The following is a 26130-nucleotide window of genomic DNA, read 5'->3' as shown; positions in this document are numbered from 1 at the left end:
ATGTCTTCTACCGCTTTCTTCGTTATTGAGTACGGCAAGCCCGGTGCCAGTGAGTCTTTCTCTACCTTTACCTTCCCCCCCTCCCCCCTCTATTTTTACCCCTCCATCCCCTCTCTCCCTCCGAGTCTGCATGCGCGTCTTATGGGATTTATCTCCAATGAGCCTCAAACCCCCTGCCCCTATCCTTTCAATCCATCGATAATGCCACTCAAGAATCCCATGACTCAATTCGGCTAACCGCTGTTTTCCTTCTACCCAGCCACCCAGGGCCGTGTGGACTTCAAGCTCTACGACGACGTTGTTCCCAAGACCGCCAAGAACTTCGCTGAGCTCTGCAAGAAGCCCGTCGGTGAGGGTTACAAGGGCTCGAAGTTCCACCGTGTCATCCCCCAGTTCATGCTCCAGGGTGGTGACTTCACCCGCGGCAACGTAAGTGGCCTCTCCAACCCACCCCCACCTTCATCTCCTTCCCGCTCTGTGAAGAACAACGCAATGGCTGACCAGCTTCTCTCTAACAGGGTACCGGTGGCCGCTCCATCTATGGCGAGAAGTTCGCCGATGAGAACTTCCAGAAGACCCACACCAAGCCCGGTCTGCTCTCCATGGCCAACGCTGGCCCCAACACGTACGTCTCCATCAATTCTAACAACCACCCTTGAGCTTGGCCATATACTGACTAACCTCTTCTTCAACAGCAACGGCTCCCAGTTCTTCATCACCACTGTGAAGACCAGCTGGTTGGATGGCAAGCACGTCGTCTTCGGCGAGGTCACCTCCGGCTACGAGCACGTTCAGGCCATCGAGAAGCTCGGCTCTGGCTCCGGTGCCGTCAACGGCACTGTCCAGATCGTCGACTCTGGCTCCGCCTAAATGTTTCCAGTCTCGAAAATGTGATCTTGCCGTCGATTTCCTCGCCGCGTTAATCTGCTGGCGGGGGGGTTTTCGATCCGTGCTTCTGACTTAAATATCTCAATCTCAATTTTCTTTTTGCGGCTTCCTGTGGAAGGCTGCTACTCTAAGAATTACTCTATCATAATACTGTGTAGAATGCTGTCTGTAATGTGTAGATATACTAGCGTTTGCCATTGGCATTGCGAATTGGTACTAGTACTATTGCTATTCTTACACTGGGGAAATGGTACTAGTAGACCTCGCCGCCGAAAAGTCCGGCCTGGCAGAAAGACATTTTGATTTGAATTCGTTAAAATGCCACACTTGTAGAAACACGATCCAGTATGTTCATAGCAAAGGTTAAAAAATAAAAGGGCACAAGGCACAAGGCACAATATGCAATGGCGTACATAGCAAAGTATAGACAGGCAAAGATGCAATCACAAATGTTGGAAGATCATGACCAGCAGAAACATAGGCTCTTGTCATTCGTCGCGTCGAATCGAATTTGAACAAAGAAAGAGAAAGCAGAAATATGCGCGCACGCAAGAGGAATCAAAGCAATTGGCAAGTCAGACGCTTTGGTCGCAAAGAAAAAAAGCAAAAAAAGATCCACGCTATTCAACTCCACTCAGTTCAGCTCAGCTCTTCCGTGAGGAAGAACCATCTCCGAGCGCAACGCCGACTAGACTTTGCGGCTCGCCGCCGAAACTGGCACCGGGATTGGTCAAAGTGGGCGAGCCAACGCCCGAGGTGGGGCTTTGGGCCACGTCTCGGTCCCGTTTGACTCGGAAATATGCCAATTTGGTGAACCGGCTTAGATGGGTCCAGAAATGGCGTCCGGCTGGGTGAATTGCGATGCGGTCGAGGATTTCTACCGTTGCTTCGCGGACGACTTGGTCCGGGTGGAAAAGGCCCATGCTGAGGTAGAATAGCCCCGCTTGGTTCTCCGGCGCAACTACCAGCAGCTGACAGATGCCGGCGTAGTCCCTGACTACATGAGATAGTGCGAGGTAAATGGCGGCTGAGTCGGCGTGGGATAGCTTGAGAGATCGCAGGCGGTCATGGTGGTGGAAAAGATCTGGCCGTTGGATAGGTCGGACGGCGGAGTACATGCTTGCAATGTCTTGGATGTAGGAGTAGTAGGATCGGGTGTTGCGCCAGCCTTCAATTCTCGATACCGAGGCTGAGAGTTCGCGCTGCTTGGCCGTTTCGTCAGACCAGACATATCCATGGCCTCGGAGGGATGATGGGTCTGCTGGATCTGTTTGTTGGCCGGTAGGACTGTCGGGAGATAGTTCCTCTCCGGGGCCAATGATGTATAGGTTCGAGGCACCGTAGACAGCTTCTTCAAAGGCTGCAGCTACCCGAGTAAATTTCGTGATATAGGCTCGCCACTTCGCACGGATCGCATTCTCGCCATGTCGATTGCTGATACTGCGGAGGATGTCCTCGATAAACAGGTTATCTCCAGTAGGGTCCGAGTTGGCATTTGAATTGTGGTTCGGCAAGAGTGCGTTCTGCTGCTGGAAGAATAATAGTCCCTCTGTCACTGGTGCAGACTCGACATGACTCGAGATCTTCATACGGCCTGTCGGAAGGTCGCACATGACATCCCACCACTCTGGATGATTGGCAAAAGTGGGGTTTGTTACACCGGCAATGAAGCCGGGTACTTTGAGGAGGTCGTCGATTTTGGATAAATCAGTATAGGGGAATGCGTGTCTAGTAAATCCACGAAGGATTCCACCAGATGCAAGTGCGCAGGCTGCGAGGACCGCCTCGGCCACTTCGCCCGAGGGCCTGTTGTGGCCCAGGAAGATAACACGTTTTTGAGTGAGAATAGCATTGACGAGAACAATGATGGGATGTGTAAATGGGCCGCTGGTGGTTAGATGAGGGTGGCTCGGGAAAGGTTGTGGAGAGGTAGCATGCGGTCCGGCGAAGGTCTGAATCAGTTTGACGAGAGAGAAATCGCCAACGGTCTCGGGCCAGATCACGGTTGGGATTTTGACGGGGATCGGTATATCGTGATAGACCACCTTCGACTCGAACTCGTGCGTGTCCCGCGGTAGAATGTGGCGGGCCATTTTCTTCGGTGATGGTGGGCACTCGCTAGCATCTGTCTCTTCTTCTTCCCGTTGACGAATCATTTGCTCGAATTTCTCAATAAACATCTCCTTTGTGTTGCTTGACTGTAAGATAGAGCGCTCGAGGATCGACATTTTGGGCATGAGCGAAAGATCCATGTTGTTGACGGCATCGTAGAGCGAAGCAAGCGTTTCGGGGTAGGGGGGACTTGAAGTAGTCTTCGAGTGCTAGGAGGAGAAGAGGCTGGTGTCGTTAGCTTAGTCGTGGTGGCATTCTTTCTGGTAGAGGTAAACCTACTTTATAGATGTGAAGAAACGAATGCCTGGTGCAAATCGCCATGGCCTTGACAACCGCACCACTATGTTTTGGTTAGATTATAGGACGAGATGGAGATTGAAGGATATATTCCATACCGTCGGACAGTATTATCTTGCTTGGTATTTACCAAGTTCAGCACATACATCAAGGGCGGACCTTCTCCGCCCTCGTCATCGTCATCGTCTTCACTGCTGTCGTCGACATCGTCTGGATTTTCGTGCTGAATATCCGCGCCCTCCTCATTCGTACGGTATTTTGACTTTCGCTTCTTTTTTTTCTTTCCACCCTCTTCATCGTCGTCATCATCGCCGCTTGTGTCCTTGTGCAAGAAGAATATCGTCCAATCCTGACTTCGGACGTGGGTCTGATCTGGAAGCATCAGCTCCGCCAACATGCTCTCGTCACCACTAATAGCAGCGGGGTATTGATGCTCCATGATCGGACCCCGGTCGATATGGAAAGATGCCACCAGAATGTACTCCACATGGCGCTCCGACGAGTCTAGAGGGTATTGTGACTTGCATCGGCGCTGCCTGAAGGGCGCCGCATTGTCGGTGGAGGAACGCTGGAACGATCGGTGGGAATGTGAGGCGCTGGGTGAGCGCCCGAGGAACGAAGGCGCCGGCGAAAGACGAGGGAGTCCATTGGTCTTGGGGTTAGTAGACAGGGAGTCGTTGGAGGGTCGGTATGGCAGTGTGCTCGCCATTGTCGGGGGAGGTTGAGGAAGTTGAGAGGGGTTGAGACTGATGCTCCTAGGAAATAAAGTCGAGGGACATGCCTATGCGCAGTGAAGTCAAGTTCTTTCTCCAGGGTCAGATCGAGGATCAATGCCGAGCCGCAGATCTGGTGGTTCAGGGGTCAAGGTCACTTCAGAAAAAGGGCGATCTCCACAGCGGGGAGCGATAGGGCGATAACAGAAAGCTCGGAGATGGGATACCCTAGGACTCTATGGGATAAATGTGTACATAGTTGTGTACATTCATGCACTAGAATTCCCTGACTACATAGTTAATGGAGAAAAGGTAAATAGTTTCATGTCATTTAGGTCAACCATGACAAGGGCAAAAACTTGACCAGTCCAACCTTGAACAGCTGGAAATTGATAGCTCCAAAACTCTCCAGTGCACGTGACTGTTGCTGGGTCATTGTTTACATCCGTCATCACTCGATCAGCAGTGCTGCTATCATATTGAACCTCCACGTTCAGCCATGGTGAGTACTGAGGCTCCTGTCTACTGCTACTTACCTTTGAATTTACCTGTGGCTAAGTTTTCCTCTTGCCATGCTCTAGTCAAGCAATCCCACTTTCAAGCCATCGCCGCTGTCCTTTGGCCAGCCACGGGCATCGCCCTTCCGGCGACCATCAACGCCAAACTCCCCGCCCTCCGGTCGCCCAGGTACGGCAGGAAGCTCTCCAAGCAGAGGATATACACCGATGCAATCACCAAGCAAATTGAACCAATCCTATACCGTTGAAGATGGGGAGCCGGTCTCCCCAGGAACGACCCGATTCCTCAACCCAAGTTCACGCGCGAGCTTCCTCCTTCCCCACCAAAGGCGCACAGGACCCCGGTCACTCATCGCCCATTCTTGGAAACCGTTCAAGGGGATGGAGTGGTACAAACACTGTACAGACCGATGTCTCTGCGAAGCTACCGCCCAATCAGATGAGAGAAATTCGAGAGGCTTTCCAGGTTCTCGATCGGGATAATGATGGTCTGGTCAACAAGGATGATGTCGCGGATGTATTAATGAATATAGGTGAGTGATGAAAAACAACAAAATCTGGGAATGACCGGGTTTTTCCTACTCATGCTGACCATCTCGATCAGGTCAAGATTCATCGCCGTCTACTCTTTCGCGCTTCTTCCCGCCCGGGTCACCGCAGACCATGAATTTCCCAACCTTTTTGAACACATTATCACAGCTAATGGCTCCCATGTCATCATCTCAAGAACTCCTCAATGCGCTCGCTGCTTTTGACGATGATGACAACGGTCAAGTCGATGTGGCAGAGCTACGGGATGCGCTTCTGCATACCGCCCCAGAGGATGGAGGTGTACCGTTGACAGAGCAGCAAATTGATGAGGTGTTTAGTGGATTTACTGGACGACGAGCATTCGGGGGACGGGGTGCGATGTCCGGGGGAATGGGAAAGAGAGGCGAGGTTTTCCAGTACCACGACTTTGTTCGCAGCGTCGTGGGAGGCGAGAATGCTAATAACGGGCGGCGTGAGGCGAGCGTGGCTCCGAACTAGATTGGAAAGGCTTGGTCTTTGCGATGGATGGCGTTGGGAGGGTGCTTATTGGGAGGCTTTTCTTGCTCTGCTCTACTTTACCTTCAGGTATTCTCTGGGCCCTTTACTTCAGCTGGGAGGGTCCAATTATGATCAATGTATACTGGGCTGAGCGCGCGCTACGCATATAAATTTCACACCGCGGAAATCTTGATATTCCACGATTATTAGTAGGGTACTATTTGGAGATCTCGCATAGTATACAATTAGCGTTCGAGAGTTCAAGTTTGTAGAATGCCAATGTGCCAGTACTACTAGTAGTATCCTCCCTCGGCAGCTCGTACTACGTTGGTATGTTTACTAGAGTAAATAATGTTGTCGGTCCCACCAAGACTATCGAGTATCACTGGTATGGCTCGGAATACATGCTATTTCGAGACCCAGAAGAGACCCAAACAATCCACCTGAAACATCGGCGATCGAATTGCAGCTGATCTCGGCGCTAAGGCTGCATCACCTCGATCCAATGCAGCGCGTTGCTCCGCAATTCTCCAACGGCAGAAAATCAGCTCGGAGCTTCCAGCCACCACTTCCAAACACTTGAACTTGGACTTAGCAACGGAATTTGGACCTGAACCTGAAGCCCACGTACTACCGCCTCCCCAATGCTGTCATAAGACATGGCCAAACCTCACCCTTCTTGGGGTCTTGCTGGCCCCGAGACTCCCGCATCACCGCGGACGATGCGAACACTCCGAAAGATCCAATCGCATCAAGTCCTCACCACCTCCAACGCCCTTATTGCCCAGACCCAATCTCGCCCATCGCCAGCTCGTACTCACGATTCCAACTCGACAGACTCGCCAGGTGGTCCAACGCGCACCCTCACCCATCGAAGGGCTCGCTCCAACAGCGATGCGGCCGCCCGTGAAGCTGCACTGGCAGCACCTATTCCACATCACAGACGCCCTGCTAGAAAGACCGGCTCAGGGATAGGAGTCAAGCGATCACTTCTGGAGAACCTCCTTCGCGATGGACCGCAATATGGAAAGACGCGGGAAGGGCTGCAAGAGTTAAAGTATCTGGTTCTTTCGACCAAGGTCGATGCAGATGGCGACGGCATGGTAAGGGCATTCTACTCTCGACGTGAGCGCATTGCGGCCTCCATTGGCTAACCCTTCGTTCTTTTACCCGATAGTCCCCTTACCGGATTTACCTGTGGCTGGTTCTCCTGAATATCCCACCCGTTCCCACGGACGACTACCTGACTCTCGTCCACCGAGGCGGCTCTCCTGCCTACACGAAGATCCGCAACGACACCTTCCGAACACTCGCCACAGACCCCCCTTTTTAAGCGCCGTGTGACGGAGGCAAGTCTTATCCGACTACTCAACGCGGTGGCATGGAAGCTACATGATTCGAAACCGAAATCTCGGTCCCGACCTACTTCCTCCCGACGGCGAGAGATGGAACTTTTAGTAAACACGCCCCCAAGCATTGCCGAGGAACCCGGCTCCTCTGACTCTGCGATTTATGTCCAAGGAATGAATGTTCTCTGCGCACCGTTTTTATACGCTGCTCGGAGCGAAGTCGAAGCATTCGCCTTGTTCCACTACTTCGTTACGCAAGAATGCCCTGGGTATATCCGCGGCGCACTGGACGGCGTTCACAAAGGCCTGCGGCTAGTCGATCGATGTCTTGAGATCGTCGAGCCTAAACTTGCCGCGTATCTCGCTTCGAAATCTTTAACGGCGGAACTGTACGCTTTCGCGTCTGTTCTTACGCTTTCTGCTTGTACGCCGCCGTTGCCGGAAGTTCTGCACCTGTGGGACTTTCTATTTGCGTACGGTCCGCACCTCAATATTCTCTGTATCGTTGCTCAGTTAGTCCGAATACGGGATACTATCTTTCAAAGTGACAGGTAAGTTGACAGACTCCGTACTCTCTCCACATATCTGACGCCTTTTTCTTTATTTCTCTTTTTAGCCCCGGAAGAGTCCTTCGATCCTTCCCTCCGCTTGAGGCTAAGGGCATCATAGCGATGGCAGTCTCATTTATCCCAAAAATCCCGGCCGATCTCTATGAAGAGATGATTAACCACGCAAAATGAGCGGCGCGAGGCCAAGAGGAAGGGCATATTATCTATTGCTTTTCAAAATGTGTACTTAATGTTCTGACTTTTTTTTTCCATAGTATGGCGTTCTGGGCATCACTTTGTTTATGAATTTTGGTTGCGGGATGGACAAGATGCATAACATCGGACGACTTCTCAGGTGTTATGATATAGCCTGAAATGAATTGATGATTCACGGTTGCATTCTACTTTTTATCATGTTCGAGAGCCAGCCAGTGGATTACTTGTAGAACATTTACATTCGTAGCTTCAAGTTGACGTTGCACAGTAGTACTACTACTAGTACTAGTATAGTACTAGTTCCAAGTTTCTATAGGAATTCTGCGGTTGGGTTGTTGACCAAGCGTTGATCTTACAGTATGAAATCCATGATGCCTAGGTAGAATTCAATACTACCCTCACCGTCTTTGGTAAAAACTTTAGAATAATATATGATGAATAATATGGCATAGTACATTAATATCAACAACGTCACGCATCAAATGCATCAATAATAAATCACAGTTTTCTTCAAAGGATCTAGGTCGGAGCAGATGTAGACAGCAATTCTAATGACCGACTCTGGTGACCCGACCCATCAACAACGAGCGGTTGACTAGGACCATGTGACTTCTTAGTAGAGATATCCTGTCCACACTCGCTACACCCAGAATTCTTATCATTCAAGGCCTCTGCTTCCTCTTCCGCAGCCATTGCACCGTCCCAACTACCACTGCGGAATTTGCCAGGTCCCTTGTCCAACATGACGCGGATTCTGGAGCCCATGAAAGTGAGGTTATTTAGCATTGACACGGCTCGTTTCGCATCTTCGGAATTTTGCATAATCGCCGAGCCATGTGTGCGCGCTTGGTTGTCACGAGTATCCGCTGTGATTGTCACATTGCATTGTTCGACAGTGCCGGAGCCGCGTAAGAGGCTCTTGAGATCTGCTGTCGTTGATGCGATGTTAAGGTTCTGGATCAAAACGGCCCGCTCTGGCGGTGGAGTCGTTGGTATTCTGGAATTGGGCTCGTTGGTCCAAGGCTTGCGGGGATGGTAGTGGTGGTAGCCATCTCCTCTTGCCTCGGGAAGAGGCTGGATCGGCGACATGGGGTACATGGGCATCAAGCCCCAGCCGGGGGCGTCGTACATGGAGCAATGCATCATTGGGGAGGGGGGGAAGCACTGCATTGGATCCGGCATCATGGGCATGAAGTGTTGTTGGCCGATTGGAACTGATCCCATCATTGAGCCGTAGTCCGGGTAATTGAAGGTTGGGCTTGTGGGTTGGACGGATCTAGGAAGACATTAGGGCTATTAAAGAGACCATGTAGGGTATGTGGATACTTACTCGGGCGAGATGGGTGATGGGGGCATGGTAGTGCTATCCTGAGATCGAGGCGGAGTTGACTGTCCAGACACGTAGCCAGTGTGAACCATAGCTGTAGGGCTTCGTGTAGGCCCGGCGATGGGCTTTGTGGGAGCGCTGGTACGGGCCAACGTTACAACCAAGCTCTGGCCTTCCCATCCGTTGGTTGATAGACGATCTGAACACCTCGTTAGCTATATGACTGGAAGAAAGCCGAGCTGAGGAAGCTGGAGCACACACGATAAGTACGCCAAGCTTCATCTTCATTTTTGATGATTATTTGCCCCAATCCGGTGGGAAACCCGTGGCTATCATCATATACAACAGCTTGTCGGATATGCAAGGCAGTCTGGCGCACTAGATCCTTTAGTTCTTGCCAGCGGCAGTGGGCCGGAATCTGATATTTGGTTTAGTCATTATTATTCTATTTAGAAAACGTGAATATGACTCACTCCCTGAAGGAATACAACGAATTCATCGTCCGATCTGCGAGACTTCGGGGTTCGACCCTTTTCACGGCCTAGGAATGGCATAGTTGTGGGCGATTTTATCGCTTGGCAGAAGATAAGAGTTTTGTAGCTCTTTTCACGGCTGTATGTGCAATTCTGGCTAATCCTTTTCAAATGTATGAGTCTTTGTTGTTCGCAATTTCCGCGAGGTCGCGCCCAGTATCGTCGCAAAGATAAGTTGGAAAACAGCCGGGGTTCGCCCTTGTCCGACTAGGGTTGGGTTTGGTCGAGATCACAATTGGATACAATTCCTTTGTGTGCGGGATGCCTAGTTGACGACCGTGTTAGTTGTGGGAAAATATCTATTGGCGGGTTCGAAATTGATTCTGGGGACTCGGCATGGAAACAAGCAAGGGAAAGCTGTCATCGCATATCACCCATCGTGGGGGAAAAGGCACTTCAAGGGGGAGGGCGAAGTAACAAGAGAGTCTAACTTACTTAGGCTTTTTCAAGTCACTAGAAGTTAACAAACTGGCCTGATCGACACATGTATTTTGCAGAAACAGAATCCAAGCCCTCCACGAGCCGAGCGTTCAGTCTATTAAAGGAATGGGAAGAATGGGAAGGAATGGCAAATCAAGCAGGCGAAGAGAGGTTTTCGAGGGACGTTCCACAAAAGCTGCTCTCATTGTGGACAAATCTTAAGCAGGTCGAGACTAGTTGTAATTATTAGGAATCTCCTAATAATGGCTTGAATGCAGTAGACTGAGGCGAGACCCAGAAAGCTGCAGTGGCTGACGAATGGAGAAGCGCCAAAGGACTGCCAGCCAGCCAGTTAAGTCAGGGATCGCTCGACTGCTCCAATACGCAGTGCTGAGATATGTCATTTTCATCGCGACGAAGCCTGAGCTCAGCTCCTCCCGTCCACTGCCAAATGCAATAAATTACTACTTCGTACCACCCAACTGGGCGATGATTCCCACCAAAAAAGGTTCCAGTGGTGTCATCTCTGATATGATTGCTTTTTCCCCCGTGTACATGTACACTTTGCACTTACATGCCAGAATATCAAGAAAGAAAAGAAAAAGACACCAATCTCAAGTTGACGTCGACTTGATCGACTCGAAGCCCGGGTGTACCCGTCTCATTAATCTTAGCGGACGGCGGGGGCAGGTGGGGGTGTGGTATGAAAGACGAATATCCACAAGATCTTGGAGTGCTAGATGCAGCGCCTAAGCATGCTTCGTGTTACACCGCCAGATCCGGATCGGACATGCTCCTCAAGAGTTGCTGAAGAGGGGGCGAGTGGATCTTCGCGAGCCCGCGAGGCGGCCCATGACCCTATATCCATCACATTGGCATTATGGGCTGCATGATCCCTGGACTCTGCAGGACTCGCGGAGGAGTAGACTAAGTCGAAGTGGATGCCAGCGGCAAGATTGACTCAGTCCCAGCCAGAAGAAAGCCCTCAGGAGTTAGGGAGATCGGCGATCGACGGGGTCTCTGGGAGACCCTGCAACATGAACATGAGCAATCAGACAAACGCACGAAAAACTCTGGCCATCGATTGGTCTTTGCTTTTGGGACGATCTGGTGATTATTGATTTTCAATGTGGGCTAATTGGGAGTAATGTATGTACCTGCAGCGGCAAGCTAGACAGGATCGTGGCTGGCTGCGAGTGCAGTTTTGGCTAGTGAGAACACTCGAACGGTCTCCACTCGCCAACAGAACTGTGTGGAAATCGTTGCGTTGCTGGGACACTTTGATCCACACGGATGCAGCTCATACATGTAATGGTGATAAAGAGCAGCGTCTTAGGTGGCGGACGCTTCAAGGGCCCGGGCGCACTGCAGAAATCCATCCGGTGCCATGAGCTGTTCTCTGGGCGATCTCGGACACAAAGTTGCACAGATTAGCCCCATCAAAACTTGACAGATAATTTGACTCCGAGGAATAGCTCTGCGGGTTCCACCGTGGGGTATATTCTTTGCTCGATTGATCGACTATTGGCGTGTCAACCCCGGTTTATCCGTAGATCCTGCTGAAAGTGCCGGGCCTGTTAGGTTTGCGCCATAAAAGAGATCACGGCAAGGGCATGTGCGACTTCCCAAAGGCTATTATTCTACTTTTTGAACCGAATCAAGAATACTCGTACCCGGTGTAGGACAAGACTGGGTGCCCCGAGCCGGACCACGCGATCATTCTGCGAACTGCGATGGTACGTACAGTCACAGTACGAGGATACTACTACAACTATAGATTACGTACCACACTTTCCCAGCGGAAAAGTATTCCGCTGGCGAATACTTTTATAGTCCACGAAGAATCCTCGTTAAATGATAATGTGGGTTCTTGTCTATTCGAGGGAAGAGAAACAACCGTTTTCAAATGATTATGCTCAAGCAGATAATTGAAACCGATACCATTCCAAGGTTGGTTTAACTCCGATTCCCATCGATGCCATTTATAGTAGAACCAATTGTCAGGGGACATTTCAAATACTGTACATGCTTACTAGTGCCTGTTGGTTGCTACGGCATCCACCTAATAGTAAGTAGGACTTCCGAATGCCCACGCTATTGAAGTTCTAGTACGGAGTATATTGTGACATATTGAATAGTACAGACGAAACAAAGTTTAGAAGCCCTGGAGGATTTCCAAAAAATTGTAGGGGTGCAGGGCTGACGCGCAAGATCAATCAAATACGCTATGTATAATGCGCCAAGGATAACCAATAGACACGCTCGGCAGCGATTAGGGTCTGGCTCATATAGCGGGAAGAATACGCTCCATTGTGATTTCTCCCCGCAGGATAGGCGTAATATATGAGGCAATTCCGTATTGCCAGATATAATAGTCGTTAAATTTAGCAATTTGAGAGTAACACTCTTCCCTCGCTGACGGCGTGTCTGTTTACACGGCCATCGTGGCCTTCCAACACGTTCGTTTATCGCGTGTCTTGGAGTACCATACCACCGATAAGGATTTCAGTATGCGAAGAATGATGGCGACGTTATGATGAGATAGCTGGCAAATGTGTTTAAGGAAATAAACCAAGGAGCCCACACAGGAACAACGATCGATATCGTTGTTGGTAGAAGGGGGTGGGTGTCGATTTTCACGAAACGAAAGGGGTCGAAGGGGCCCCGGGGGGTGCCAAATCCAGAGACAGGTATCGGATGAGAACAGAAGGGAATCTGTTTATAGTGATAGACGTAATACAGGCCCAGCCCGTAGTAGTGGTGATGGTCGGTTTGTCAAAGTATGGAAAGCTGTTGCCTTCCGATCAATGGAATCGTTTGTTCATGGCACGAATCCAACCTTGGAGGCGCAGCGACTACAATAATAGGAGTTCATGCCAAATTGCACGGCACCAGAGCTCGACTGGCTGGCGAGACTAAGGGACTGTTGACAGCGCGAACAGCGGACGATGTCGAAGCTGAGGGGTGGAGACGCCCCGGGCGGATGGGGCACGCCACGGGGCTGCGGCACGATTTGAACCGCGGGCGAGCTCATCCCGAGGTCTGTGGTGGAGTTTAGGGGTTCGTTGGATGAGCTCGGAGGGAGTAGAGTGAAGTTGAATAGGGAGGGAGAGAGAAGAGAAGAGGAGAGAAATTCTCGAGGAGAAGTTAATGTTTTTAAAAAAGCGAGGGTGGAGGAGCAGCAGGAGGCAGTGAAGAATGTTTCCATCAATAGGCCCCCGTGATTACCCACGGGTGCTAGCGCGGCGATAGCGCATCCCTTGTGCCCCAGTAGGTTAATCGGTTTTGATTTTGGTTTCGCGTTCGGTTTTGACTCGCGTACAGCTGAAAACCCCCCGTATTTTTAGATTCTTGTCTCTTCAAACCTTACGAGTTTCCTGTTTTTGGGGATAAGAATGTCACAAGCACGAGGGGTCATTGGCGTCACGACATGTATTTACCCCCCTCCCCATCCAGTCTGACCCATGGTGGCGAATCCATTGGGTTTTGCTTTTGTTTTTGATCTTGAATCTTGTTAAAGGTCGCCTCGTCTGTGATATGTAAAATGCGTGTTGCCTTGGTCTTTCTTTCTGAAGGTTTCTGCATTTCTCCCATACTCTCGTACTCGGGTGGCCTGGAAAGGCTGTGCTAGACGTAAGAACCATTGCCGGTCTTGCCGGCCCTACCTACCTGCCTACCCTGCCTACCCTGTATAGGCCTCATCTAGACCTTCTGCAAAATGTTGTCATTTCGAAACGCGATCTGCATGCGGCCCGAAGGAGCAAATGTTATTATCGTTGGCGTCGAGGGATAAAGTGTGGCGAAACATTGGCGGGTGGGCCGATCATATCCGACCGCGAGGGGAGCTGGATACATTCGGCACTTGAATTGGATGGCTTGTTTTGAGGAGATTGTTCCAAACAGAATCCTGATTCCGAATGGCGGATGTGGCTGCTGTATCCGTACTCAGTATTAGTAGTGCCTCGTGGTTGGTGTGATGGAAGGTCCAAGATAAGATGAAGATGCTCTTGCTGCAGACGACGTCATCCCCCTCCTCTTCTCCCCCTCCGCCTCCACTTCCACCTCCACCTTAATTCGCTTCAATTCAATCTGCACTTCACTCCGTTACCCCTCCATCGGCATCACATTCATCCTCGCAAACATGGCCACCGCACAGCCCCAGCTTTACAGTTTCCCCAGCACTGATGCTCTCGCTAAGCAATTAAGGCCCTACATCCTTCGAGCCCAAAATGCCGCCATCGCCCGCCACGATACCTTCCGCGTCGCCGTCTCCGGCGGCTCTCTCCCCACCGTGCTGGCGCGCTCTCTGCTTGAGCCCAGCAATGGTACTACCGAGGATACCCCACAGTTCGCCAAGTGGGATATCTTCTTCGCCGATGAACGGGCCGTCCCGCTTGACCACGAAGACAGCAACTACAAGCTCCTCAAGGCTGAGCTGCTGACCAAAATCCCAGCGGAGCTCGGAGCTCCGACTGTCCACCCCATCGATGCCGACCATGTCAACGACGATGACCCTCAGGAACTGGCCGATCTCTATCAGAAGGACCTGATGCGGTCCTTCGCCGCCAAGGACAGCGTCAAGCTGCCCATCTTCGACCTCATCCTCCTGGGTTGCGGTCCCGACGGCCACACCTGCAGTCTGTTCCCTGGCCATGACCTCTTGCGCGAGAAGGACGCTTGGGTGGCCGCGGAGAGCAATTCACCCAAGCCTCCTCCTAAGCGTATTACTCTCACCCTGCCCGTCGTCACCTCCGCCCACGATATTGCCTTCGTGGCCACCGGCGCTGGAAAGAAGGATATTATGAAGGCTATTTTCGACTCGGAGGAGGGCCGCAGCCTTCCTTCTGCTCTGGTGAACCAAGGTGGTGGTGATAAGGTGAGCTGGTTCACAGACCACCCCGCCATTGACGGCGTTGCTTTCCCTCGTCGTGGTAGCCTCTAGAGTTACAACAGATCTTGGCCCGGCTTCAAAAAACAAAACAAGCGTGCGATTTATCAATCCGACAGTTATAAATTGGTCACAGGGACGGGCACGGGGAGGATCGATCTTCGATAGTTTCCCAAGATGCTTAGGGTCTCCGTAGGCATACGGGGGAAAAGTCGATTCTTGACTGCCAATTGACAGTGGGATTTTTTCCTTGTTCTTCCCCTGGCCATTCGACAAAAGAACGGCCGGGACATTTGAAATTGTCCGAGTCGACGTGTCTACGCAGATAGAAATGGATATTCAAAATATAGAGTTTGGACCAAATACCTCACGTACTTTGAAACGATTTGATTGGGGTGCTATTAAAGATCTCCGGTTTTCAGTATTCTAGTATATTGATGACTTCCGCCTTGAAGCTTTTCCAAATCACACTAAATAATATTTTATTAGTATGCCCAGGTGATATCAGGAACATAATCCCAATGAGTCGAACCAGGAGAACAGCATTACACTAGAATATCCAGTAAGATAGTGTTTCCCTTACCCGCTGCCAAAAAAATAACTCTGACCCCGAAGCGACTCGAACGCTTAACTTTCAGGACTGGAATCTGACACTCTACCAATTGAGTTACGGGGCCGAATTTTACATAAATTTACGAAAAAATATGGACTCAAGGTTCAGGCAGTAACTTTAAGGCAGCAGCAGGGCCGAGCGCAGGACAGCGACCCAGCTCTGCAGCAACAGACGCAGACGACCATGCATTGCCAAGCGCCATGATATGATTCTCACCTACTATCAGATAGGTGCCCGTCTACAGATTCGGCAGTTGGTAGATAACAGGCTGGCTAAGCAAAGCATCGGGGACTGAACAGCCGTCATGTACGTGTATTCTGAGCCCTGATCGCCGGAACATATATTGGTTAGCATGTGGAGTCAAGTATCATAGTCGGGTTTCCAGGTCGCATTCAAGTTGTGAAAGTAGCTGGCCGCCTCATACTAGTATAATTCGTACTTCTTAAGGGTTGTGAAGTTCTGCACAACTTGAACCCAGTCCTCTAGGCCCAGTGGCTCGGCAAGGAAGAGCTGATTGACGGACTCGGGATACATGAGACCACAGCGAGCATCGATCATGCCACCCATTCCAAGGTTGAATCACCGATGACAGTGGCCTGGTTGATACCTAGTGCAGTGAGAAGACTGCTTATATTCAGCGCATATTAATGCACATTGTGAGAATAGCCCTAGGGCTTGCTCGATCTGCAGAAGCCAACGTCGTCAGGCAGGATTACCCGGTAACCAGCGGCGGATTGTTGGCGCGCTGTATCAGAGCAAGTAAACCCGCAAAAGTTTCCACCGTGAATTAGGACGGCGGTCTTGTGTCTATCGGCTTCCTTTGCCTGTCGAAACGTCTGTGAATGCCACTGAGAGCTTCTGGTGCTGATTGTAGAAATTGAACCAGGGTGAGGGGGTTAAGTCAAAGTCAGGTCCAGGATGGGATGAGTGTACTATTTTCGAACGTGTGCTCTCATGATGGAATTTCTTATAGAAGAAGGGGCAATCATCTAGACGTGGACAGTTGATGCAGCGAGATCGCAGGGCGCTTGGGAAGCTTTACTAAGGTATGGACTAGACGTGAACAACCCAATGCCACAGGCTCGCGTGCCTTTGATGTGAGTTCAGCATTTCAATCTTCAGGATCTTAAGTAATATGCCGTGTGCTATATTGATAGTTCTTCTATATAGGGCAGTTGTGGCTAAAAATGATCCAACTCTACTTCGTTGGTATCTTTCCTTGGGAGCGGATCCCAATCTAGGTCCTCCACAATCCTCCCTCCGTGAGAAGGGCTTCGTGGATAAAAACGATCCCCCAAGTTCCGACTCTAGCGGAGCATTAGCACAAACAGTTATAAACTGTGGCACGGATATTGTCGATATTCTAGTCGAGCATGGTGCCAACCTCGAGAAGGGTCTCGCCTTACGCCGTGCTTTGAAGCGGCAACTGGAGAATCGCATCCCAATGATGGAGCACCTCCTTCATCTTGGGATAGACATCAATCATTTTGGATGGACCCTTCCCCTTAAATACGGTGGAACTGCACTGCACCTCGCGGCTTGTACCGGCCAGATCGAGGAAACGCGATGGCTCCTTGAATCTGGGGCTGATCCTACTATCTCAAACTCGGTGAAAATGACTTCTGACGCCTATGCTCTTCTAAACAGACATGAGGCAGTATCGAGAGTGATTCGTGAATGGAAAGGCCGAAAGCTAGACTAGGAGTATGTATGAGAATACGCAATGCTCTGGCTTTCTGACGGTCGCTGCCGTTGTTGCTAGTTCAGGCGCTCCGAACTTGTGGATCACATTCAACTTCAGACACTGGAATTTAGACTCAATTTCCTTCGCACAAGCAATACCCGGTCCGAATCTTGAGGGGGAGCATGTTCATGTGGGAGATGAAACATAACTTGGCCAATGGGCAGGAGAAAGTCCGCATCCAGACTTCCAAGAAGTAGAATCTTGAGAACCTAATGGATATGATGATCGGACATATCCAGCGCTGGAAAAAGGTCAACAAAACATTGCCTACAAGTAAGTATCCTTATCTACCGTGATGGTGTGTGTGAGAACTTCGCAGCAGCATGGAGCAAATGTTAATACTGGCTGGTTACTGCTCCCTTTAATTCAAGACTAAATGTCATGGCACTGTAGGATGATACCACTGGGCATAGATTCATGTCTCAAGAGAACCTTAGTATAGCTAGTAGACATATGTAGTAGTGCTAAGTTCTAACTTAAGTGATTGACCATAGCGCTGATGATGGACATTAGAACAGCCCGCTGATTGGCCCATCACGCGGTGGAGACCTCCGGCGCGGATCACCGCAGTTGTGAACCCAAACATCCAACTTGGCGGCCTTCTGGTCATTCCCCTGGGTAGATCACCGTGGGGGAACCCCCAGGAGTCGAGTCAGATATTACCTATTAGGCCCAAATATGCCGATCCCAACACGGTCGATGTCTCTGCGCGAACCGCGTGAGCTACGCAAGCCGGTTAGCTCTCCCCCGCATAACCATCCCCCAGCATTCCAATCGCTGAAACCTCAGTGCAATGCAGCAAACCTCTGGTATCGCACGACCTGCAGCAAAGACCACTGGTACCAGCAAGGTTCCTGCCAGACTGCCAGTTTCCAATGACAGACCACAACCCACCCATTCGCCCATTGAAGGAATCGCATCCTCACGCGGCCGAACACTCCTCCCACAGCGCAGCAATACCGGTCGAGATGAAAGCCATGAAAGCCATGAAACCCAGAGCGCTGGGCAACCGTCATTCCAGCCACCTGAGAATAAACCTGTGCGCGAAATCTCACCAAAGAGACAGCAAACTGTAAGCGACACGAAAAAAGCGTCAGCGACGACTGCCACCGCTCCGGTGCCCACCCGTCGCCAGAGCCTAATGCGGCCCGGCACATCCAGAGTCACTCCGATCTCGACCTCAAGCAGGGGCAATGTACCTAACTCTACAAAATCTCCGCTCTCGATAGCGCCGCCATCGCCGCGCAAACAGCCTACAACTCGAACACCTGCGCAACCTGCACCGAGACCCGCTTCCCCTAAAAAGACGACCATGCCTCCACCGCCACGGCCTGTACGCTCAGCTTCTCTGAGACAACCCCCAAATAACACGAGACCAGGAGCGGGGCCACAAGTTGAAACCAGAGGCCATACGCGACATCGGAGCCAGATGGTGCCGGGGACCGTGAAGAAGACTCAGACCGACTCTGCAACTGCCGCCACGACACAGAAAGCTAAGACACAATTTTCAACCTACCAGCAACATTACTCTCCCAAAAAGCCGGCAGTCAAGCCTCCGACACCTACTCCTGGCACTCATTCGACCTCAGCGGCAGATGGTTTGCTTATTCCAGCGTCGTGGCCGGATATTGCAGCCTTACAAACCGAGCTTCTTCAGCTTAGCCTTTTACATTCCAACTCCCTTCAGCGACAAGCGGATTGGAAGGTAGAATCGGAAACACAGTTGCGCAAGAAGTACGATGCTGTGGCAGATCAATACCGGTCTACATTAGACGATGAAAAACAGCGACAAACTCATATCAATATGCAAGCTCTCGGATACTGGGCCCAGAACTGCCAGGGTCACCATGGCTCCAGTGACTTCTCCGAACAGATTCAGATCCTGTCGCAAATAATACAAGAGGTATCCGACCTCGCTGCCCAAGGAGGGCATGGCCGATATACCCGAGCGGTCGAAACCTTTGAGGCCTGGTTTTATGATGCAGAGAATATTCGATCCCACAGGGAGTCGTCGGGCATCGCCGATCGCGTTGTCTTCATCAACCCATTGGATCTGACTTGGAAGGAAGAGTTGCATACCCTGAAGGCGAAACTGGATCTTTGCATGCGGCAGCTTGGAAGTCTTGATGTCCAAGCTTTTACCGGGGTCGAGGGTCTAGAGCAATCGGCCCTGGTGCGGGTGACACAGGGCCTGTATGAATCTACCCAGCTTATGATTCAAGAGATACACGCCATGCGAACCACTGAGAGCGAAATTGTCCGCGTAGAGCGAGAGCAGGTCAGTCAACTAGCCACTGGGCTGGCCAATGTTCATCGAGGAACGTTGCAACCACGGGCAGGGCTTTGGAGGTCATGATGACATGAAGACTGAGAAGAAGAATAAAAAGACTCAACGGTTTTATTGAAATAATTACAAAATATTCTAGCACATTTGGGGATTTTCCATGAATTGTAGTAGATTAACACGATCAGATGTAAGATATGGTGCCTGAACTCCTGATATTCCCATATAGTCGTATCCCGGTAGCTGCCGAGGTACACCGCTTTCCGCTGGCTTGGGCAGGTCTGGATTGCGGTCGACGCCATCAACCGGTTCTGGACGTGACGAGGTTCCCCTCTTACTTTTCCTTGCTTCTCTTCAACTTCAACTTCTCTGCTGTTCCTTTGTCCATCATCCCCCGTCAACCTGTGAGCTTCCCTGTCATAGTGTTCCTTCTACATTTCAACCCGTTATCTTGCTGACGTCATTCTCAGTAACATCTCCGCGCGTGGAAGATCATAAAAAAGAGACGGCGAAAGAAACTCAGCTTGCTCTCATTTCAGGCTACCTTGCCCTCCCTTTCACCATGATCTTGAATTGCCCCTAGTGAAACTCGACTTCCTGGTGACTCTGCCGACATATCACCATCATGAAAGACTCACTTTACGATCGCCTCTGGCGCCGAGAATGCGGGGATTTGTCCTCATATGCCGGGCTTCGGGGTATCTACGGTGGTAAGGAATGGGTCGAAAATCTCGATATCGTGAATGAGTTGGGCGGACATACAGGATGCGTGAATGCCTTAAGGTATTTAATTATCCTCGTCAATGCGTTGCCCACCAGTGCTAACCAGCCGCAGTTGGTCCCGATCCGGACGTCTTTTGGCCTCGGGTTCCGATGATCAACACCTCAACATCTATTCCTACCAACCGGACTCCTCGAGTGCACCATTCGCCCTAGACACCACAGTTCTCACTGGCCATAAGGCCAATATCTTCTCCGTCAAGTTCATGCCGCACTCCAATGACCGAACCTTAATAACTTGCGCGGGCGACTCGCAAGTACGCGTTTTCGACATTGAATATGCCAGCAAAAGCGAGAATGCCGGTGCCACATCGGCCTTTGCGGCATCCGCCCGCAGTCAGCGCTTCAACAATTTCTTTGAAGGGGCCCGGTATCTCAGCGAAGGAAACACCAATGCTAGAGCTTACCGGAGCCATTCTGATCGCGTGAAACGTATCGTCACAGAGTCGTCGCCCCATCTCTTTCTGACTTGCTCCGAGGATGGTGAGGTCCGTCAATGGGATTTGCGACAGCCATCATCCGCTTATCCTCCACCTCGGGGTGGCCAGGGCTTCAGGGCATACCGGCCCGGACAGGAGCATGACGACTCGAACGTTCCTCCGCCGCTCATTTCATACAAGCGATATAACCTGGACCTCAACACAATCTCCTGCTCCCCAAGCCAACCACATTACATCGCGTTAGGTGGTGCCCACATGCATAGCTTTTTGCATGATCGCCGTATGCTTGGTAGAGACATCTCTGCTGAAAGAGGCAGTCCCTCTGTGTCGACTCCAAGTGCTGGGAGCAACGCAGATGAAATGATGGGAAAGGCAACTAGGTGTGTGCGACGGTTCGCACCTCGTGGCAAGCGTCGTCTGAAACACATTGACGAAGGTCACATTACTGCCTGCAAGATCAGCGATGCGAACCCGAATGAGATGATAGTCAGCTGGTCGGGAGACCACATCTATAGCTTTGATCTCGTCCGAAGCCCCGATGCTCGTGATCAGTCACCCGAGGGGAAACCGGAGATCAAAAACTCCAAAGGCCGTCGCAGTGACAGCTCACGCAACCGAAAGCGAAAGCGCCCAAAGCCAACTTCAATGTCCTCCCATGGAAGTGGAGACCGGCATCATTCCCGACGTCGCTCTGCCGAGCCAAATGCTTTCAGAGTTCATTATGAAAATGGTGAAACTTCTGACATCTCGTTCTCAAATCTGTCGGATAGCGACGAATCTCCGGAAGGTATACTGGAACGTGCAAGAAACTCGGTATTGAGCGAGGCCCAGAAATTTAGCATGGAAATTGCAAAAGGCTTGGTCAAGCTCCGAAAATCCTTATTCTCCTTGGAAACAGCGACGCGAGAGGCTATGGAATCGAATCAGACAGATATTCCTCCTATCGACTCCTTCGACACAGCCTTAGCTCTGGCGTCTCAATATTTACCCAAGATGAACGATGTCATCAGTAAATGGCGCTACCCGATGAACCCCTCGCAGGACACTGTTGTATTCCAGCAAACCCTTCGTCGTAACCGCCAAGCATCGTGGAGATTTGTCCAAGCGGCTGGTACCCTTGCCCATACATTGGAAGTGATCGACAACTCCGAGAACGCTGGCTGGCGAGATTTTATGAAAATTTCGCCCGCGCCAAACGAAGACGATTCTATTGAGCGAGAAGCTCAATTTGGGTATGACTTTTTGAAAGCAATCTTGCTCTGGTTACAAGGTGGCAGACTAGGGTTGCTGGCTGGATTCAAGCGGGATTCATATCCCATGCGAGTACATGGGCGATTTCCAATACCAGCTGACGCTGGCGACGAGGCGATTGATGAAGTTCTGCTCCCATACCTACAAAGCTTAGCAAGTGACACGCCGATCATCAACGTGGATGCATCTCGCTTTGAAGTCGCTGCCTCCCGAATCCTATTTCAAAGTCAACGAGCAGCGGTCACGGCATTTGGCAATGCTGTGAAATTGCCTCTCGAAAACTTGGAAAACATGGCTGCCCGAGTCGATAAGCGTCGCGTCTCTAATTCTTCCTCACATGTTCGATCTCTTGACCGAGCATCGGCCACTCGGTTCTGGATTTTGAGGGTCGGCAGAGGTGTTCTAATGGAAGCCGGAAACGGTGTCGATTATGCTTTTGTCAACCGCGCTTTTGGTGGACTCTACACTGCAGTGGCAGATGATGAATCCGATAGTGACGAGGACCAGATAGTGGAAAGATCCCAAGAAGATATTGATCCCAATGTGGAAGAAGAGCGCATTAGGTCGGTTAATCTTGTGAGGACGCAGCGCGCCTCTCGTGAAAGTGCTGCAAATGCTACAGAAAACGACAGCATTACCCCCAACGAGGCTGGATCCTCTGATAATTTGGCGATTCGCAGTGCCCCTGGAAATCGAGATGATCAGAGTGCAGCGGAGGCCCCGAGTGACAGTGAAAGCGACGGTGAGGATGAAGATGAGGATGAAGATGGTCACTGGGATTTAGGCACTATCGACTCATCAGATGATGAACAGGAGGATGGAGATAGCGATACCGAGCAGCCTTTCTTGGGATATAATGGCCGCATGTCTCAGCGGGGAGAGGTCGAACTTGATGTGCCATGCTCAGCACAATCCCGGGTTTACCGAGGCCATTGTAACATCAAGACGGTAAAAGATGTGAATTTCTTTGGCTTAGATGATGAATACGTGGTGAGTGGCAGTGATGCTGGCCACGTCTTTATCTGGGATCGGAAGACTACGAAATTGGTCAATATCCTAGAGGGCGACAGTGAGGTTGTCAACGTCGTGCAAGGTAATAACGAGCACCCCCTTTATACCAGTTTTATTTTCCTTTCTCATTTTCTCATTCAGGTCACCCATACGAACCCACTTTGGCTGTATCAGGCATCGACAGTACGATCAAAGTCTTCTCCCCTGATCGATACGCCCAAGATCAGGCTCGGCGCGGATTCAATATTCTCGATCCCGATAACCCATCCAATGTTCTACGCACAAATGCAAGCAACATCGGTGGGCTGCAGAGTCGCAAGCGCATCGAGGATAGCTACCGCATCATGAACCAAAACGATCTCGACCGCCGCGGAGGAATGGATGAGGCGTACATTACTGTACATATGTCTCCTTAAACCCGACTTGACCAACGCTAATACGTCTTTAACAGAGGAACATGCTTACCCGCCTAGCTGCCACACTGCGAGGTCGACCAGGCGTCAGTTTTGGGGATGGAATCCCTGCCATCGCCGGTGAAGACGATGATCGCCCTAGTGTTGTGCTTGATGACAATTGCATGGTTTGTCTTTCTAGCGAAGCTTGTCTGAAAAACGCAGCTAACATTTTTCGTGATAGGTGATGTGATATTCAGCTATGACGACGGCACGGCATCAAATCTTCCGACTTCTACAACCCCGGCAACGCGGTCAACGAAGTCAACGAAATTTGGATCGATAGTTCGAACTCATCTCCCGCTTGCCCCTTGGTGATTCCGACTTGGGACAAGCTGGTTGACCTCCGCATGACTCGTCGAAGAAATCCCTGGCATCGATTCATCATCCCACTGAAACGATATTTCAGAGTTCTCCAAAACACTACCATGAACACGAACGTGATAATGCCCTCCTCCGGCTGTTCTATTTTACGACAACTTTTTTCAGTCTTCTCTTTTTTTTCAATTTGCTTGCCTCTTCCAGATTGATGCTGCAGGTTGGTGGCGACGGGGAATTCGGGCGCTAAATTAGCATGAGAATGGCATTTTTAGGGACAACTTGCATGAGATTGACATGGCGCTACTATAATTAAATTAATTACTACTCCAGTTATCAGAGTTCTTATATGTAATTTCCAATACCTCAAATTGTTCAAGGTTCCCTCCAATTCCCTATAAACCTACTAAATATAGCATGCAATCTCCAACTTGGAGTATACTCGCAGACCTTCCCCGCCACCCCCCACCAACCAAATGCCCCACATTGAAAAAAATGCGCCAAAGTCACAATTAACATCTTTCGAAGTCAAACACTAGCCATTCCTTTCTCAAAACCCTACCAAAATGGCCGCGGAATTGCTGCAGGCTCGCGCCGAGAAAACAGAACACCTCTACGCCGATCCGCACAATCCACACCTCTACCTCGACCGCGCCCGTCTCTATGAACAGCTCGGCTTCCCCGATTTAGCGGCCGCCGATGCGTACCGCGCGCTGTCACTGCTCGAATCTGTCGTTGACCCAGACGGGTGTGAATTCTTTGCTCGCAAGAAGGTTGATACACCTGCTGCTGAGGTGACGACTGCGCCGAATACTGAAGGCGAGGGAGACAAGGACGAGGACGAGGACGAGGACGAGGATGACGATGACGACAACACAATCCCAATAACGCAGGAGGAATACGATGCCTCAATTGGCGAAGTATATGCCATTCTAGTGCGTGGTCTGGTCCGCTGTGGCTGTTATCGCGATGCGTATGAATTCGGCGTGCGCGGAATCGGTCTGTTGGATGGTTCTTCTTCAGCCACGACTGTACTGAACGAGCAAATGGAGCAAGTCAAGAAGGTGTACCAGGCTCGCACGAAATCAGAGCAAGACATCGAACTAACCTCGATTGACTCTGCCATTCTCCCCGCGCAAGGCTATGCTCGCCGCGTCCTTTATCCCTGGAACGAACATGAACCTGATCGTCGTGCGCCGGAGGAATTGAAATTCCTCAACGAGAGACTCGCTGATATTGCGCCGAAATGCGAAGTTCGAGCCGTGGCTCTACCGGCTTTGCATGATGGTCATGATGAGGAAGAAGTCTCTGTTCAACTTGGTCTCTTTGCTAAGGAAGATATCGCCGCTGATGAAATTATTCTTCGCGAGAACTCGCTTCTCACTGCGACAAATCGTCTCCATGATGATCTTTGCGACGCATGTAATGCTCCCTTGCCGGATCTCTCGGCTGCAGAGCCACCTGTCGGATGTGAGGGTGGTTGTGCAGATACCGTGTTCTGCAGTCAGACCTGCCATGACCTCGCACAGCGTGTCTATCACGGTGCGATTTGCGGGTTGGAAGATGGTCTTGAGTCTATTGGGAAGGATATTCCCGATCCTAAGGATAAGGCGGATTGCCTGTACCTTCTGCTACTCGGTCGAGCTCTCGCCATGTCTGCCACGCAGGATGTCGACGCCCTAGAACTGCCAGAAGTGAAGTATATATGGGGAGATTTCCACGACTTCGACATCAAGACAGCACTTGCTTCGCCCTCGCAAAGCGATGACTCCGTCTCCCTCCCATTCTCCTTCCAACTGAACATCCTCCAGCCCATGCGCTTCCTCGAGGAAATGGAGATCGATCCCTATGCCTCGTTGCCACGCTACGACACCTGGGTGCTGAACACGTTGTATGCCAAGTTCCGCGGCACTGCTTCAGGCCGCCTTTCGACCTGGGATGGTGGGCCGGAACTTTGCGCTGTGCACCCGCTTTGGTGTTTGGCGAACCATTCGTGTGATCCGAACGTGCGGTGGGAGTGGGGTGGAGAAATTACTTTCCGCGCGAGACACGATGAGGAAACGGCTGTGTGGGTGAGGACTGATGATGAGGGTAAGATCGCGGCTAAGCCCCCTGCGAAGGGGGGTATTGCGAAGGACCAGGAGATTTTGAATCACTACTGTGATATTGGTCTACCGGTCCATGAGAGGAGAGAGTGGGCTTCTGGTGCTCTGGGTGGTATTTGCCGCTGTGACAGATGTATTTGGGAGTCTTTCGAGGATTAAAAGGATGATGCTGCTGCAATTATATTAGACTATAGAGTTACGGTGGATGCGATGTGATGTTGATGTATGAGATACCCAAGGATCTTGATTTTGTGGAATGTGGCATAGTATGCATTGGTATCTGGAATTCCGCCG

At 50.8% G+C, this 26130-nt stretch overlaps 13 protein-coding genes across 13 annotated transcripts; 8 read left to right on the top strand and 5 right to left on the bottom strand.

The window, feature by feature from the left end:
- N7481_000810 (peptidyl-prolyl cis-trans isomerase f ppif) lies at nt 1–870 on the top strand (the record flags this gene model as incomplete). Its single annotated transcript, XM_057260029.1, has 4 exons — nt 1–49; nt 260–429; nt 519–625; nt 696–870. The coding sequence occupies 4 exons, from the start codon at nt 1–3 to the stop codon at nt 868–870; spliced, it is 501 nt and encodes a 166-aa protein (XP_057127861.1).
- A 662-nt stretch (nt 871–1532) lies between these two features.
- Nucleotides 1533–4006, bottom strand: N7481_000809 (AFI1/MesA family protein; the record flags this gene model as incomplete). Its single annotated transcript, XM_057260028.1, has 3 exons — nt 1533–3209; nt 3280–3340; nt 3396–4006. The coding sequence occupies 3 exons, from the start codon at nt 4004–4006 to the stop codon at nt 1533–1535; spliced, it is 2349 nt and encodes a 782-aa protein (XP_057127860.1).
- A 772-nt stretch (nt 4007–4778) lies between these two features.
- On the top strand, nt 4779–5557 carry N7481_000808 (uncharacterized protein; the record flags this gene model as incomplete). Its single annotated transcript, XM_057260027.1, has 2 exons — nt 4779–5061; nt 5133–5557. 2 exons carry the CDS (start codon nt 4779–4781, stop codon nt 5555–5557), a joined length of 708 nt encoding a protein of 235 aa, XP_057127859.1.
- Nucleotides 5558–6216: 659 nt separating this feature from the next.
- On the top strand, nt 6217–7646 carry N7481_000807 (uncharacterized protein; the record flags this gene model as incomplete). Its single annotated transcript, XM_057260026.1, is given in 4 exon segments — nt 6217–6660; nt 6735–6809; nt 6820–7457; nt 7523–7646. 4 exon segments carry the CDS (start codon nt 6217–6219, stop codon nt 7644–7646), a joined length of 1281 nt encoding a protein of 426 aa, XP_057127858.1.
- Nucleotides 7647–8189: 543 nt separating this feature from the next.
- On the bottom strand, nt 8190–9551 carry N7481_000806 (RNA-binding protein; the record flags this gene model as incomplete). The annotated part of the gene is made up of 4 exons (XM_057260025.1): nt 8190–8946; nt 9001–9196; nt 9259–9415; nt 9471–9551. The coding sequence occupies 4 exons, from the start codon at nt 9549–9551 to the stop codon at nt 8190–8192; spliced, it is 1191 nt and encodes a 396-aa protein (XP_057127857.1).
- A 4540-nt stretch (nt 9552–14091) lies between these two features.
- On the top strand, nt 14092–14892 carry N7481_000805 (6-phosphogluconolactonase; the record flags this gene model as incomplete). Its single annotated transcript, XM_057260024.1, has 1 exon — nt 14092–14892. The coding sequence occupies one exon, from the start codon at nt 14092–14094 to the stop codon at nt 14890–14892; it is 801 nt and encodes a 266-aa protein (XP_057127856.1).
- A 656-nt stretch (nt 14893–15548) lies between these two features.
- On the bottom strand, nt 15549–15805 carry N7481_000804 (uncharacterized protein; the record flags this gene model as incomplete). The annotated part of the gene is made up of 2 exons (XM_057260023.1): nt 15549–15670; nt 15694–15805. 2 exons carry the CDS (start codon nt 15803–15805, stop codon nt 15549–15551), a joined length of 234 nt encoding a protein of 77 aa, XP_057127855.1.
- Nucleotides 15806–15811: 6 nt separating this feature from the next.
- N7481_000803 (uncharacterized protein) lies at nt 15812–16018 on the bottom strand (the record flags this gene model as incomplete). Its single annotated transcript, XM_057260022.1, is given in 2 exon segments — nt 15812–15860; nt 15876–16018. 2 exon segments carry the CDS (start codon nt 16016–16018, stop codon nt 15812–15814), a joined length of 192 nt encoding a protein of 63 aa, XP_057127854.1.
- A 101-nt stretch (nt 16019–16119) lies between these two features.
- On the bottom strand, nt 16120–16407 carry N7481_000802 (alpha/beta fold hydrolase; the record flags this gene model as incomplete). The annotated part of the gene is made up of 2 exons (XM_057260021.1): nt 16120–16287; nt 16396–16407. The coding sequence occupies 2 exons, from the start codon at nt 16405–16407 to the stop codon at nt 16120–16122; spliced, it is 180 nt and encodes a 59-aa protein (XP_057127853.1).
- Nucleotides 16408–16586: 179 nt separating this feature from the next.
- On the top strand, nt 16587–17153 carry N7481_000801 (ankyrin repeat domain-containing protein; the record flags this gene model as incomplete). Its single annotated transcript, XM_057260020.1, has 1 exon — nt 16587–17153. The coding sequence occupies one exon, from the start codon at nt 16587–16589 to the stop codon at nt 17151–17153; it is 567 nt and encodes a 188-aa protein (XP_057127852.1).
- Nucleotides 17154–17988: 835 nt separating this feature from the next.
- Nucleotides 17989–19551, top strand: N7481_000800 (uncharacterized protein; the record flags this gene model as incomplete). Its single annotated transcript, XM_057260019.1, has 1 exon — nt 17989–19551. One exon carries the CDS (start codon nt 17989–17991, stop codon nt 19549–19551), a length of 1563 nt encoding a protein of 520 aa, XP_057127851.1.
- Nucleotides 19552–20104: 553 nt separating this feature from the next.
- On the top strand, nt 20105–23606 carry N7481_000799 (WD repeat-containing protein; the record flags this gene model as incomplete). Its single annotated transcript, XM_057260018.1, has 5 exons — nt 20105–20262; nt 20315–23043; nt 23103–23359; nt 23413–23541; nt 23598–23606. 5 exons carry the CDS (start codon nt 20105–20107, stop codon nt 23604–23606), a joined length of 3282 nt encoding a protein of 1093 aa, XP_057127850.1.
- A 691-nt stretch (nt 23607–24297) lies between these two features.
- N7481_000798 (putative MYND domain protein) lies at nt 24298–25995 on the top strand (the record flags this gene model as incomplete). The annotated part of the gene is made up of 1 exon (XM_057260017.1): nt 24298–25995. One exon carries the CDS (start codon nt 24298–24300, stop codon nt 25993–25995), a length of 1698 nt encoding a protein of 565 aa, XP_057127849.1.
- Nucleotides 25996–26130: the final 135 nt, after the last annotated feature.

This window comes from Penicillium waksmanii (assembly GCF_028829765.1).
Source record: "Penicillium waksmanii strain IBT 27052 chromosome Unknown utg000001l:1.0-4852451.0:1.0-4856178.0, whole genome shotgun sequence".
Taxonomy (NCBI): Eukaryota; Fungi; Ascomycota; class Eurotiomycetes; order Eurotiales; family Aspergillaceae; genus Penicillium; species Penicillium waksmanii.
Note: the sequence above shows the minus strand (reverse complement) of the source record. Positions and strands in the feature narration are given on the sequence as shown.